Below are 12,792 nucleotides of genomic sequence, written 5' to 3'. Positions count from 1 at the left end.
GAACAAAAAGTATTGGATCCTAGTCAATACCTGATTTACTGGATAGCTTGTCAAAGCAAAAACTTGGGTGCTAATCTCAGCTTGTCTGGTGTCTTCTTCTATGCCATCAAAAGAGTGAAAATCAAGACTGCATTATAGTCAGAATCTGATTCAATAAGATAAGCTTAGCAGCCATTACCCACACTCATTGCACTGTTAAATGGGGGCTGTACAATTTTAGACTGGATAAATCGTGATATTTGGTAGATCTAGTTATTTGGAATTTATGGCCACAAGTCTGAAAGTTTAGTCCACCGCTTAAATATTGATTGTAGTAAATATTTTCAAAAGGAAAACAGTATTTTCCCCCTGCGTGCCAGCCCACAAGACTCAAGAGCAAATGGAGAAAGATCTCAGGCTCAAGTTGAGCCTCCTATAGATCCATGGAGAAATGAAATAAATCAATCTGCTAAAAGGAGCAAGCTATGATGCAATACAGGTCTGTCAGGGTTACATCCTCAGCCTTCCCAGACAGCAACTGTGAAAAACTGGGACGGGGATGAGGGGTAATAGGCACCTATACAAGACATAGCCCCAAATATTGGGACTGTCCCTCTAAAATTGGGACATCTGTTCACCCTACTTATCTTGTAAGTTGCATATTATTTTTGGGATATCAAGTTGGTGGAAACAAACAAAACCACATTTAATGTCCACCTCTGTTCTGGGTTTTACACTTCTCTGAGTCTTGTACTTTGGTGGCCAACACTGGATATCCATGACCAGCAAGCAACCTATTTGCTTTTAAATACATCCAAGTGAGCTGTGTTGTAGTGCTCTACTCCATGATTAATTACCTTTTAGCCTACTTGATAAAGAGGCCTGAACTGTTTAGCTGTGCAGCACAGCGTGTATTTTGCTGAGTTTCATACAAACACGCAATATTTAATCCAAACAGAGAGTACCTGTCTACAGATATCTGCAAACTTTTCTTTTCAGACAGTATCAAACAGAGGGGGTTTATAGGTACTTACAAACACTTCTCCATTTTAAAATAATGGTTAAAACAGCAGGATATATCTTTAAAAATGACATTTCAGAGCTGTAAACAGGGGAGTTTGAGTGGGAGTTCTGTTGGAGGAGAAGGTATTTGTATTTATATGTGTGGAGGCTGGTAGGGGCAGTGTGCTGGGAGAGAAGCTGAGCCCTGATTAGGGGGTGGGGCTTCTCTGACTAGGGGTCCTATAAGGGTAGCCAGGCAGGCAGCGGCACAGACGCCAGCAAACAGAGCTGTAAACGGGGGGGGGAAGCCGGCAGAGGAACAGACAGACTAGTGAAGGGAGTGTGTGGTGTTCTGGCAGTGTTGTGGTGCTCGTTGGGGGTTTGTTTTGGTTTGTTTTTCCCTGACTAACAGGATTTAGGTGAGAAGGCGATGACAGATACAGAGGCAGCAGTGATAGCGACCCAAGCAGTGGAAGACGCAAGGAAGGTGACTGGATGTGGAAGCTGAGGCATGTACATGATCCTGGAGGGGGTACCTGAAAAGAGTTTCGTCGGCATGAAGTGCTGATGGAAGAAAAGATCAGAGGACTGGAGATGCAGGTGGAAACTCCGGTTGAGTTTAGAAGGGGGATCGAGCAGATGATGGAGCAAAGACACGAGGAGGCTGAAGGGAAAAGCTCAGACTTGCAGATGGAAGCAGGACCAAAGAACTCTGAGAGGAGACTGCTGGGTGAGAAAAGTGGACAGTGGAAGCATGTTACTAGGAGAACCAGGCAGAGGAAAAGACGGGCTAATGAAGGAGAAATAGAGCTCAGAAACATGTTTGCGGAGTTGGAAAATGAAGAAGGGGCACAGCAAGTGGCCACTGAAGGTGAGAGGGCAAGGAAGAAGAGAAGAGCAGCTTCTTCTATAGGAAGAGGGGAAGAGTCAATGGAGTTGACACCAAATATGAGTCAAAGGAGGATACGGGATGGGTTGCAGAGGATTGCAAAGGGAGAATAGAAATCAAGAGGACTTGCAGCCAGAGGGAACAGGGGCTAGACTGGAGATTCGCACCATCACCAGGAAAATGCAGGTCTACGTGATTGGGGATTCATTACTGAGAAGAACAGACAGGCCTGTAACAAGAGCTGATCCAGAGAACAGAAGGGTGTACTGTACTGGGTGCTAAGATATGAGATCTGGACCTCAGGCTGAAGAGGATCCTAACAGGAGCAGGAGAGAATCCAATGATTGTCCTTCATGTGGGAACAAATGATATGGCTAGATTCTCACTGGAATGTATCAAGGGAGATTATGCCAGGCTGGGGAAGACGCTTCAAGAAATCGAGGCTCAGGTGATCTTCATTGGGACTCTGCCTGTTCTAGAGAAGGGCAACAAAGGTGTGACAAGATTATGATGCTCAACAGATGGCTCAGGCAGTGGTGCTATAAGGAGGGTTTTGGGATGTATGGCCACTGGGAGGCATTCATGGACAGAGGACTGTTCTCTCGGGATGGACTTCACCTGGAGTAGGGAGGGAAATAGACTTCTAGGATGGAGGCTGGCACAACTGATTAAGAGAACTTTAAACTAGGAATTTGGGGGAGATGGTTGGGAGATGTCCAGGTAATCTCCACGCCGGATTTTAACATTGAGAGGGAAGAAAATGCAGTAAGAAAGGATACAGCCGTGGGTAGGAGAATGGACATAAGTAGGAAGGGTAGTGTAGATACCAGTCTAATAGGTGATACTGGCAGTAGAATGTCTGTGCCTAATCAGGTAAAGAATGTGAGCGAAGCCAAACAGCAAAAATGAAAATGTTTGTACACCAATTCAAGGAGCCTATGTAACAAAATGGAGGAACTAGAGTTACTTGTGCAGGAAGTGAAACCAGATATTATAGGGATAACAGAAACACGGTGGAATAGTAGTCATAACTGGAGTACAGGTATTGAAGGGTATGTGCTGTTTAGGAAAGACAGAAACAAAGGCAAAGGTGGTAGAGTAGCATTGTATATCAATGATGAGGTAGACTGTAAAGAAATAAGAAGTAATGGAATGGATAAGACAGAGTCTGTCTGGGCAATAATCACGTTGGGGAAGAAAGCTACTAGAGCCTCCCCTGGGATAGTGCTTGGGTGTGCTATACACCGCCAGGATCTGATTTAGATATGGAGAGAGACCTCTTTAATGTTTTAAATGAAGTAAATACTAATGGGAATTGTGTGATCATGAGAGACTTTAACTTCCCAGATATAGACTGGAGGACAAGTGCTAGTAATAATAATAGGGCTCAGATTTTTCTGGATGCGATAGCTGTTGGATTCCTTCACGAAGTAGTTGCTGAGCTGACAAGAGGGGATGCCATTTTAGATTTGATTTTGGTGAGTAGTGAGGACCTCATAGAAGAAATGTAGGGGTTGTAGGGGACAATTTTGGTTCAAGCCATCATGAGCTAATTCAGTTCAAACTAAATGGAAGGATAAACAAAAATAGATCTGTGACTAGGGTTCTTGATTTCAAAATGGCTACCTTTAAAAAAATCAAGGAAATTAGTTAGGGAAGTAGATTGTACTGAAGAACTTGTGGATCTAAAGGTGGAGGAGGCCTGGAATTACTTCAAGTCAAAGCTGCAGAAGCTATCAGAAGCCTGCATCCGAAGAAAGAGGAAAAAATTCATAGACAGGAGTTGTACACCTAGCTGGTTGAGCAAGCATCTCAGAGAGGTTATTACGAAAAAACAGAAAGCCTACAAGGAGTGGAAGATGGGAGGGATCAGCAAGGAAAGCTACCTTATTGAGACCAGAACATGTAGGGATAAAGTGAGAAAAGCCAAAAGTCATGTAGAGTTGGACCTTGCAAAAGGAATTAAAACCAATAGTAAAAGGTTCTATAGCCATATAAATAAGAAAAAAACAAAGAAAGAAGTGGGAGAGAGAGGAATTATTTAAGCTCAGTACCAACATGGACACAAGAACAAATGGATATAAACTGGCCACCTGGAAGTTTAGACTTGAAATTAGACGAAGGTTTCTAACCATCAGAGGAGTGAAGTTCTGGAACAGCCTTCCAAGGGGAGCAGTGGGACCTATCCGACTTCAAGACTAAGCTTGATAAGTTTATGGAGGGGATGGGATAGCCTAATTTTGGCAATTAATTGATCTTTGACTATTAGAGGTAAATATGTCCAATGGTCTGTGATGGGATGTTAGATGGGGTGGGATCTGAGTTACTACAGAGAATTCTTTCCGGGGTGTCTGGCTGGTGAGTCTTGCCCACATGCTCAGGGTTTAGCTGATCGCCATATTTGGGGTCGGGAAGGAATTTTCCTTCAGGGCAGATTGGCAGAGGCCCTAAGGGTTTTTCACCTTCCTCTGCAGCATGGGGCAGGGGTCACTTTCTGGAGGATTCTCTGCACCTTGAAGTCTTTAAACCACGATTTGAGGACTTCAATAGCTCAGACATAGGTTAGGGGTTGATACAGGAGTAGGTGGTGAGATTCTATGACCTGCATTGTGCAGGTGGTCAGACTAGACGATCATAATGGTCCTTCTGACCTTAAAGTCTATGATTTCCGAGTCAACTTCTTTGAACAGATGAAACACAAGTTTTGAGAGAGACATTTTTGTAGCTGTAATTACCTCTCTCTAGCACAATCTGTGGTACATTTCCTTGACAACTAGGGGATGTTAATTAGATAGTTCAGAGTCCCAGAGGGTTCCCACCTGCCATGGACTAGTTATACACCATAATTTACAGTTGCACTTATATAATTAAAAAGCTTTCTGATAATGTGCTGCTTTACAAATGATACCCCATCGATCCACCTCACTATTTAATCCAAACCAGGACGCAGTCTGTAGGAAACAAAGGTTAAGAAAAGAAACACTTTCATAGTTTCTTGTTTTGTTACTGTGTTCAACTCAAGCCTACCAAACCTTGTCATCTTTGATATAAGGTTTCAAACCATACAGAGCCAACATATTACAGCAGCTCAACAGGTGTGTGAAGAAGAATACCACCAGTGGGAGTCTGCCTAGAGAGGGAGTGGTTTTCATAGAATCATAGAATATCAGGGTTGGAAGGGACCTCAAGAGGTCATCTAGTCCAATCCCCTGCTCAAAGCAGTACCAATCCCCAATTAAATCATCCCAGCCAGGGCTTTGTCAAGCCTGACATTAAAAACTTCTAAGGAAGGAGATTCTACCACCTCCCTAGATAACGCATTCCAGTGTTTCACCACCCTCCTAGTGAAAAAGTTTTTCCTAATATCCAACCTAAACCTCCCCCACTGCAACTTGAGACCATTACTCCTTGTCCTGTCCTCTTCTACCACTGAGAATAGTCTAGAACCATCCTCTCTGGAACCACCTCTCAGGTAGCTGAAAGCAGCTATCAAATCCCCCCTCATTCTTCTCTTCTGCAGACTAAACAATCCCAGTTCCCTCAGCCTCTCCTCATAAGTCATGTGTTCCAGACCCCTAATCATTTTTGTTGCCCTTCGCTGGACTCTCTCCAATTTATCCACATCCTTCTTGTAGTGTGGGGCCCAAAACTGGACACAGTACTCCAGATGAGGCCTCACCAATGTCGAATAGAGGGGGACGATCACGTCCCTCGATCTGCTCGCTATGCCCCTACTTATACATCCCAAAATGCCATTGGCCTTCTTGGCAACAAGGGCACACTGCTGACTCATATCCATCTTCTTGTCCACTGTAACCCCTAGGTCCTTTTCTGCAGAACTGCTGCCTAGCCATTCGGTCCCTAGTCTGTAGCTGTGCATTGGGTTCTTCTGTCCTAAGTGCAGGACCCTGCACTTATCCTTATTGAACCTCATCAGATTTCTTTTGGCCCAATCCTCCAATTTGTCTAGGTCCCTCTGTATCCTATCTCTGCTCTCCAGCGTATCTACCACTCCTCCCAGTTTAGTATCATCCACAAATTTGCTGAGAGTGCAATCCACACCATCCTCCAGATCATTTATGAAGATATTGAACAAAACCGGCCCCAGGACCGACCCCTGGGGCACCCCACTTGACACCGGCTGCCAACTAGACATGGAGCCATTGATCACTACCCGTTGAGACCGACAATCTAGCCAACTTTCTACCCACCTTATATAGTGCATTCATCCAGCCCATACTTCTTTAACTTGCTGACAAGAATACTGTGGGAGACTGTGTCAAAAGCTTTGCTAAAGTCAAGAAACAATACATCCACTGCTTTCCCTTCATCCACAGAACCAGTAATCTCATCATAGAAGGCGATTAGATTAGTCAGGCATCACCTTCCCTTGGTGAATCCATGCTGACTGTTCCTGATCACTTTCCTCTCATGTAAGTGCTTCAGGATTGATTCTTTGAGGACCTGCTCCATGATTTTTCCGGGGACTGAGGTGAGGCTGACTGGCCTGTAGTTCCCAGGATCATCCGTCTTCCCTTTTTTAAAGATTGGCATTACATTAGCCTTTTTCCAGTCATCCGGGACTTCCCCCGTTCGCCACGAGTTTTCAAAGATAATGGCCAATGGCTCTGCAATCACAGCCGCCAATTCCTTTAGCACCCTCGGATGCAACTTGTCCAGCCCCATGGACTTGTGCACGTCCAGCTTTTCTAAATAGTCCCTAACCACCTCTTTCTCCACAGAAGGCTGGCCATCTATTCTCCATGTTGTGATGCCCAGCGCAGCAGTCTGGGATCTGACCTTGTTAGTGAAGACAGAGGCAAAAAAAGCATTGAGTACATTAGCTTTTTCCGCATCCTCTGTCACTAGGTTGCCTCCCTCATTCATTAAGGGGCCCACACCTTCCTTGGCTTTCTTCTTGTTGCCAACATACCTGAAGAAACCCTTCTTGTTACTCTTGACATCTCTCGCTAGCTGCAGCTCCAGGTGCGATTTGGCCCTCCTGATTTCATTCCTACATGCCCGAGCAATATTTTTATACTCTTCCCTGGTCATATGTCCAACCTTCCACTTCTTGTAAGCTTCTTTTTTATGTTTAAGATCCGCTAGGATTTCACCATTAAGCCAAGCTGGTCGCCTGCCATATTTACTATTCTTTCGACACATCGGGATGGTTTGTCCCTGTAACCTCAACAGGGATTCCTTGAAATACAGCCAGCTCTCCTGGACTCCTTTTCCCTTCATGTTAGTCCAGGACAAAATCAGTTTCCTGAAGGAAACCCTTCCCACACAACCTTACCAGAACACACATGCAGATTGGAGGGTCATCATTTCAAGGTCAGGAATCCCTGATCTATAGTGCTAACAAATGAGTACCGAATTCCAAAGGCTGCTGGGTTCCTTGACTGAAACCACATCTTAATGGAGAGCGTAGTGCGTCTAAGGCATCTAAGGAGCACATTAAACCATCCCAGAATCCTCAACATTCACAACAGAATTAAAGACAGGCTAAAAACAGAGATGGTTGTGAAACAGAATTCCAGACCCCAACCTCTTTAAACTTTGAGGAATTCCAGAACTAAGTTTCATGTCTTTAGCCTACCTGTACTAAACTGGAAGCAAATCAGACCCTGGACTCCACAGATGAATACTTGTGTCTGCTGGGGTCAGCAATGCAGCCAATTACTTCATTTTATCATTCATTTATTGTGTGATCTTATAATTAGCTCATATGCTAGGTCATATATAATCATTGTAGGATAAATAGATTTCAATTGTAGGATTACTGAAGTATAAGATTGATAAGTATCTAGAAGTGATAATTATGTATTAGGTATCTAAGTAAGTAGGGATGAAACGCAAGGCCTACAGGCTGAGGAATGTGAGATATCAGCTTAGCCATACTAGGTCTTAGGCTTAAGAAATGCTTGACATAAGTAAGTGACCAAAGAATGACCCTATGCCACAAAGTTATGGAAATAGATGTGCCAATGGATGGCACTGCAAAAAATTAAATTTAAGATTAATTTTTGATTACAAGATACTGGGTAGTCACATTTTTCTAACACATGCCCTAACTGCAGGGTGCACCATGTGTGTAAATGCTAATGAGAATAAAAAACTACAACCTATGAAAAATGAGGTACCCCAATATTCTTGGGGGACAATACAAATAAGGAAAAAGAAGATGGATACCTTCATGCACATGCACAGAGTGTTAGGTTAGTCAGAATCACAAGATAAAAGAGGGCTCCCAGATTGGATAAAATGAGTTCCCTATGGGAAAACTTCAGCAGGAACCAACCCTCTACTGATGATCAACTGGCAAGGCATCCATCAGACCCTAAGAATATCATTAAGGATGTGAGTATGACCATATTTGTAACTTGTGCATAGGTCTTTTAGGATTTCTGTATGCACGGGTAATCAACTTTAATTTTAACTGTAACTTTAATAAAACTTGTAAATCAGACGAGACCTTGTACTTGTAAATACATGTGTAGTCACTATCCTTGGTCTTTACACGTTACTAGAGTCTCTAAATCTGAAGCAAGTAGCAGAGGTGACTTTTACTTTGTTGAACTTGAAACTGTAGCCTCCAGAGCTGAACTCACAGTGACGTAATACAGCATTACTAAATTCACTTTAAATAAAATACAAGACTACAGCAGTGACCCATGTGCGGGAAAGCAGGGGCTCAGATCCCACATATAACAGGTGTAAGGGAAGGGTGGCCTCTGCTATTTCTTCTGACCCTTTATTCACCTCTGTGCATGTGGGGGAGCTCTTCAAAGAAACCCCTGTGCCAGCTGACAGTTTGGGAGCTGTCAATCATTCTAGTAGTGGGCTAAGGGGAATGGGAGGGCTGCACTACCTCTCCCAGCTGTCCCATGGCTGGACAGTCCCTGTTCCAGAGATCATACAAGGAAAAATACAAATTTCTTACAATGTCACCAAAACCAGACTCCCACATCCTCTGTTGGTCATCCAAACAATCAATTCCCCCAAGGAAAAGGGTGAGAGAACAAGTGGGTCTCCTATGCTGAACACCTTGGAATTCGGGCTAGGCTGAAACAAGGAAATGAATACAATATTTGGATTAATTATAGCAGGCTTATACATACTCTTTAGTGAGGATTCCTCGAGGCCCAGTGGGAGTAATATTGCTTGGGTCAAGTCCATGTGTCTCCAGAATGTAGCGGGCAGCCGGACTTAAGCGAATCCTGAAGTTAAAAAAGAAAACCACCTAAATAATAGGGTTAGGTGAATCTATTTCACACATAATATGTCAAAAGGTTCTCGACACCACGTGCTATGGTCCAGAGCCTCAGCTCCAGCTGGAGAGAATGCAGTACAAGTCAGTGGGTGTCTGTGCAACGGTAGTATAAAGTTCACCTTTGTACTCCCCTGATCCCAGGGCTGCAATGTGAAGGGGTGGCTCTACCATACCAGCTTATCAGAGCTCTGAGGTTACACTACAGCTACTAGTGACCCCAAGGAGCTGAAACCAGAGCTGGGCATCATCCCAACATCGGGGTCCCAGCCATCTACCTTATGGTACCAGCAAAGAATGGGGTGACACAGAAGCCTCAACACCATTGGAGGATCCCCACATAAACAGGTAATCACCACAGAGCCAGATATTCCAGCTGCATATATAATCCCTTGGCAAGGCAGTATAAAGGAGCTGGCCCTGTATGCTTATGGTCTCACAAGGTATGTCTGTGGCTGGCCCTGTGCCAGCAGACTCGGACTCACAGGGCTTGGACTACAGGCTGTTTAATTGCAGTGTAGGCATTCAGGCTCTGGCAGAAGCACAAGATCTGGGACACTCCCACCTTGCAAGGTCCTAGAACCTGGGCTCCAGCCCGAGCCCAGAAGTCTACACCGCAATTAAACAGCCCCACAGCCCAAGCCTGCTGGTACAGGCCAGCCACAGTTTTAAAGGCAATGTATACATATCTACACAAGCATGATCTTCTTCAATAGCAGGTGAGGTAGTGACAACTGCATCATTAGTTCTGTCTAATTTCAATTATAACAATCTTCATACTTAATATCTTCAATTTTTGCTTTTATACTTAAGTTTACTGGACAAACTTCTAGAAATACAACAGATCATCTGGACTGAGAAATAAGGAATTTATGCAAATAATTCTAATCTCATTTTCAGCTTTACAAGTTTAAAGCAGTTTCCTCCCACTCTCAAACATTATAAAGTTGTATCTGTGTCATCTCAACCCATGTGGGATATGCTTTGCAGTAACTTTCCAGGAGGAGACAGAGTTAAGCACATCATCTAGAGCACATAACACTGATCTCCACTGCCATACAGAAACTACAAACAAACAAACAAACAAAGGTTACATCATAACCCAATTCTGCATTTTAATTGAGAGGTATATTGGAGAAAAGTTCCAGAGCATTCATTTTATTTTAACATAATTTATATGACATGAGAACATAGTGAACTCAGACAGACTTTAGAATTCTTAGGTGCAAAAGTTAATTTCGCAAAAACAACAGAGCAACATTAGTACTTGAGACCAGATCTTATTTCCCCAAATTCTTGAAAGAATGTCTTGAGCAGATAAACAGAAGAGCTGGTAGGACCTGAGCCCTTTGAACCACACAAGAATTCCAAGTGTGGTAATACCAGCTTGACAAGGAAAGTAAATTATTAAAGATGTTAATTTGATTTTCAATTAGTTGTCACGTATTTGTGATTAGGAGCCTCGCTGAATCAGTTTCTGTTCTAACAATCTCTGATGTCAAAGCACTTGATTTAAGCCTTGTTAGTGCTCTAATCATTCTCCTACTATAGCAAGCATGCTGTTAGAGGCCTCAGTTAGTGTCTTCCAATTAGTGTCTTCTATTTGCATTAGGACCGCCTGAATGCTAGTAGCAAAATTAAACAAAAATTGGACAGATAGTTAGGCAAGAAGCTAAAAAAATAATTGAATTGTATAGTGGTCAACACTCATAGAACCATAGCAATTGTAGAACTGGAAGGGACCTCAAGAAGTCATCAAGTCCAGCCATCTGAGCTAATGCAGGACCAAGTCTATCTACACCATTACTGACAGGTGTTTGCCCAACCTGTTCTTAAAAAGCCTCCAATGAAAGGGATTCCACAATCTCTCTTAGAAGCCTATTCCAGATCTTACTTTCTAACTATAAGGTTAGTTTTTGCCCAATATCTAACCTAAATTTCCCCTTCTGCAGATTAAGCCGATTACTTCTTGTCCTGCCTTCAGTGGACATGGAGAACAATTAGACTTCTGTGTAACACATTTGAAGACTTATCAGGTTCCCCCTTCACTCTTCTTTTCTCAAGACTGAAAAAAATGGGCACGTTTAAACTTTCCTCGAAGGTCAGGATTTTCCTAAATCTTTTTTTTGCCCTCCCCTCCTAGACTCTCTCCAATTTGTCCACACCTTTCCTAAAGCATGGCACCCTGGGTGGCAGAGCTCAGGTTACAAGCCACCCACCTGGGGCTGAAGCCCTTAGGCTTTGGCTTTAGGTCCCCTCAACCCCCCACCTGGGGCAGCAGGGCTCAGGCTTCGACTTTGGCCCCCTACTACCTGGGGCAGTGGAGCTTGGGTGAGCTCAGGCTTTGATCCCACTTCCTGGGGTCATGTAGTAATTTTTGTTGTCAGAAGGGTATCACGGTGCAATGAAGTTTGAGAATCCCTGATCTAGTCATTCCTGTTGTATAACATAGGCCATAGAACTTTCCCAAAATAATTCCTAGAGCATATCTTTTACAAAAAAAAAAAAAAAAAATCCAATATTGACTGAAAGAAAAGGAGTACTTGTGGCACCTTAGAGACTAACCAATTTATCTGAGCATAAGCTGTAGCTCACGAAAGCTTATGCTCAAATAAATTTGTTAGTCTCCAAGGTGCCACAAGTACTCCTTTTCCTTTTGCGAATACAGACTAACACAGCTGCTACTCTAAAACCAGTCAACATTGACTGAGAAATTGTCAGTGATGGAGAATCCACATGATCCTTGGCAGATGGTTTGAGTGGTTAATTATTTTCACTGTTAAAAATTTACATCTTATTTTCAAGCTGAATTTGTCTAGCTTCAACTTCTAGCCATTGGACCATGCTACATTGAAGAGCCCATTATTAAATATTTGTTCCCCATGTAGGTACTGTGATAAAGTCTCCCCTGAACCTTCTTTTTGCTACGCTAATAATAAATTGCGCTCCTAGAGTTTATCACTATAAGGCATGTTTTCTAATCCCTTAATCATTCTCATGGCTCTTTTCTGAACCCTCTCCAAATTATCATCATCCTTCTTGGATTGTGGACACCAGAACTGAACACAGTATTCCAGCAGTGGTCACACCAATACCAAATATAGAGGTAAAATAACCTCTCTGCTCTTGCTCAAGACTCCCCTATTTTTGTATCCAGGGATCACATTAGCCTTTTGGCCACAGCATCACACTAGACACTCACTCATATGCAGCTGATTATCTACCATGACTGCACATCTTTTTCAGAATCACTGCTTCCCAGCATAGAGTCCCTCATCATGTAAGTATGGCCTACATTCTTTGTTCCTAGATGTATTACATTTAGCCATAATAAAAACATATATTGTTTGCTTTTGCCAAGTTTACCAAGTGATCTAGATTGCTTTGTATCCTGTCCTCTTCATTATTTATTTCCCTCAATTTTTGTGTTATCTGCAGTGATGAAGATGTTTTGACTGATTATTACCACGGTGTCCTTACAAATTTGCATAAGTTTTAATAAGAGGGCACACTTAAGTCAACACTTTTGAACATTCCACACCTCTCTACTGAGAAGCCCTTACATGACACTCTTATTCCAGTACAAGAGTAATTTTTTTCAGTTTTGCTTAAAATTCTTCCTATGTGACATAAGCTAAACTGAAAAAAA

General features: G+C 42.9%; 1 protein-coding gene across 4 annotated transcripts in view; it reads right to left on the bottom strand.

Annotated features, from left to right (window-relative positions):
* PDHX (pyruvate dehydrogenase complex component X) overlaps positions 1-12,792 on the bottom strand; it is a 100,206-nt gene that overhangs the window by 46,248 nt on the left and 41,166 nt on the right. For all 4 annotated transcript variants that reach the window (XM_048855646.2, XM_048855647.2, XM_048855648.2 and 1 more), the window contains exon 5: positions 8,995-9,093. In XM_048855646.2, coding sequence (XP_048711603.1) covers positions 8,995-9,093 — 99 coding nt within the window. The remainder of the gene's footprint in view (positions 1-8,994; positions 9,094-12,792) is intronic.

Source organism: Caretta caretta, chromosome 6, assembly GCF_965140235.1.
Source record: "Caretta caretta isolate rCarCar2 chromosome 6, rCarCar1.hap1, whole genome shotgun sequence".
Classification (NCBI taxonomy): Eukaryota; Metazoa; Chordata; order Testudines; family Cheloniidae; genus Caretta; species Caretta caretta.
Note: the sequence above shows the minus strand (reverse complement) of the source record. Positions and strands in the feature narration are given on the sequence as shown.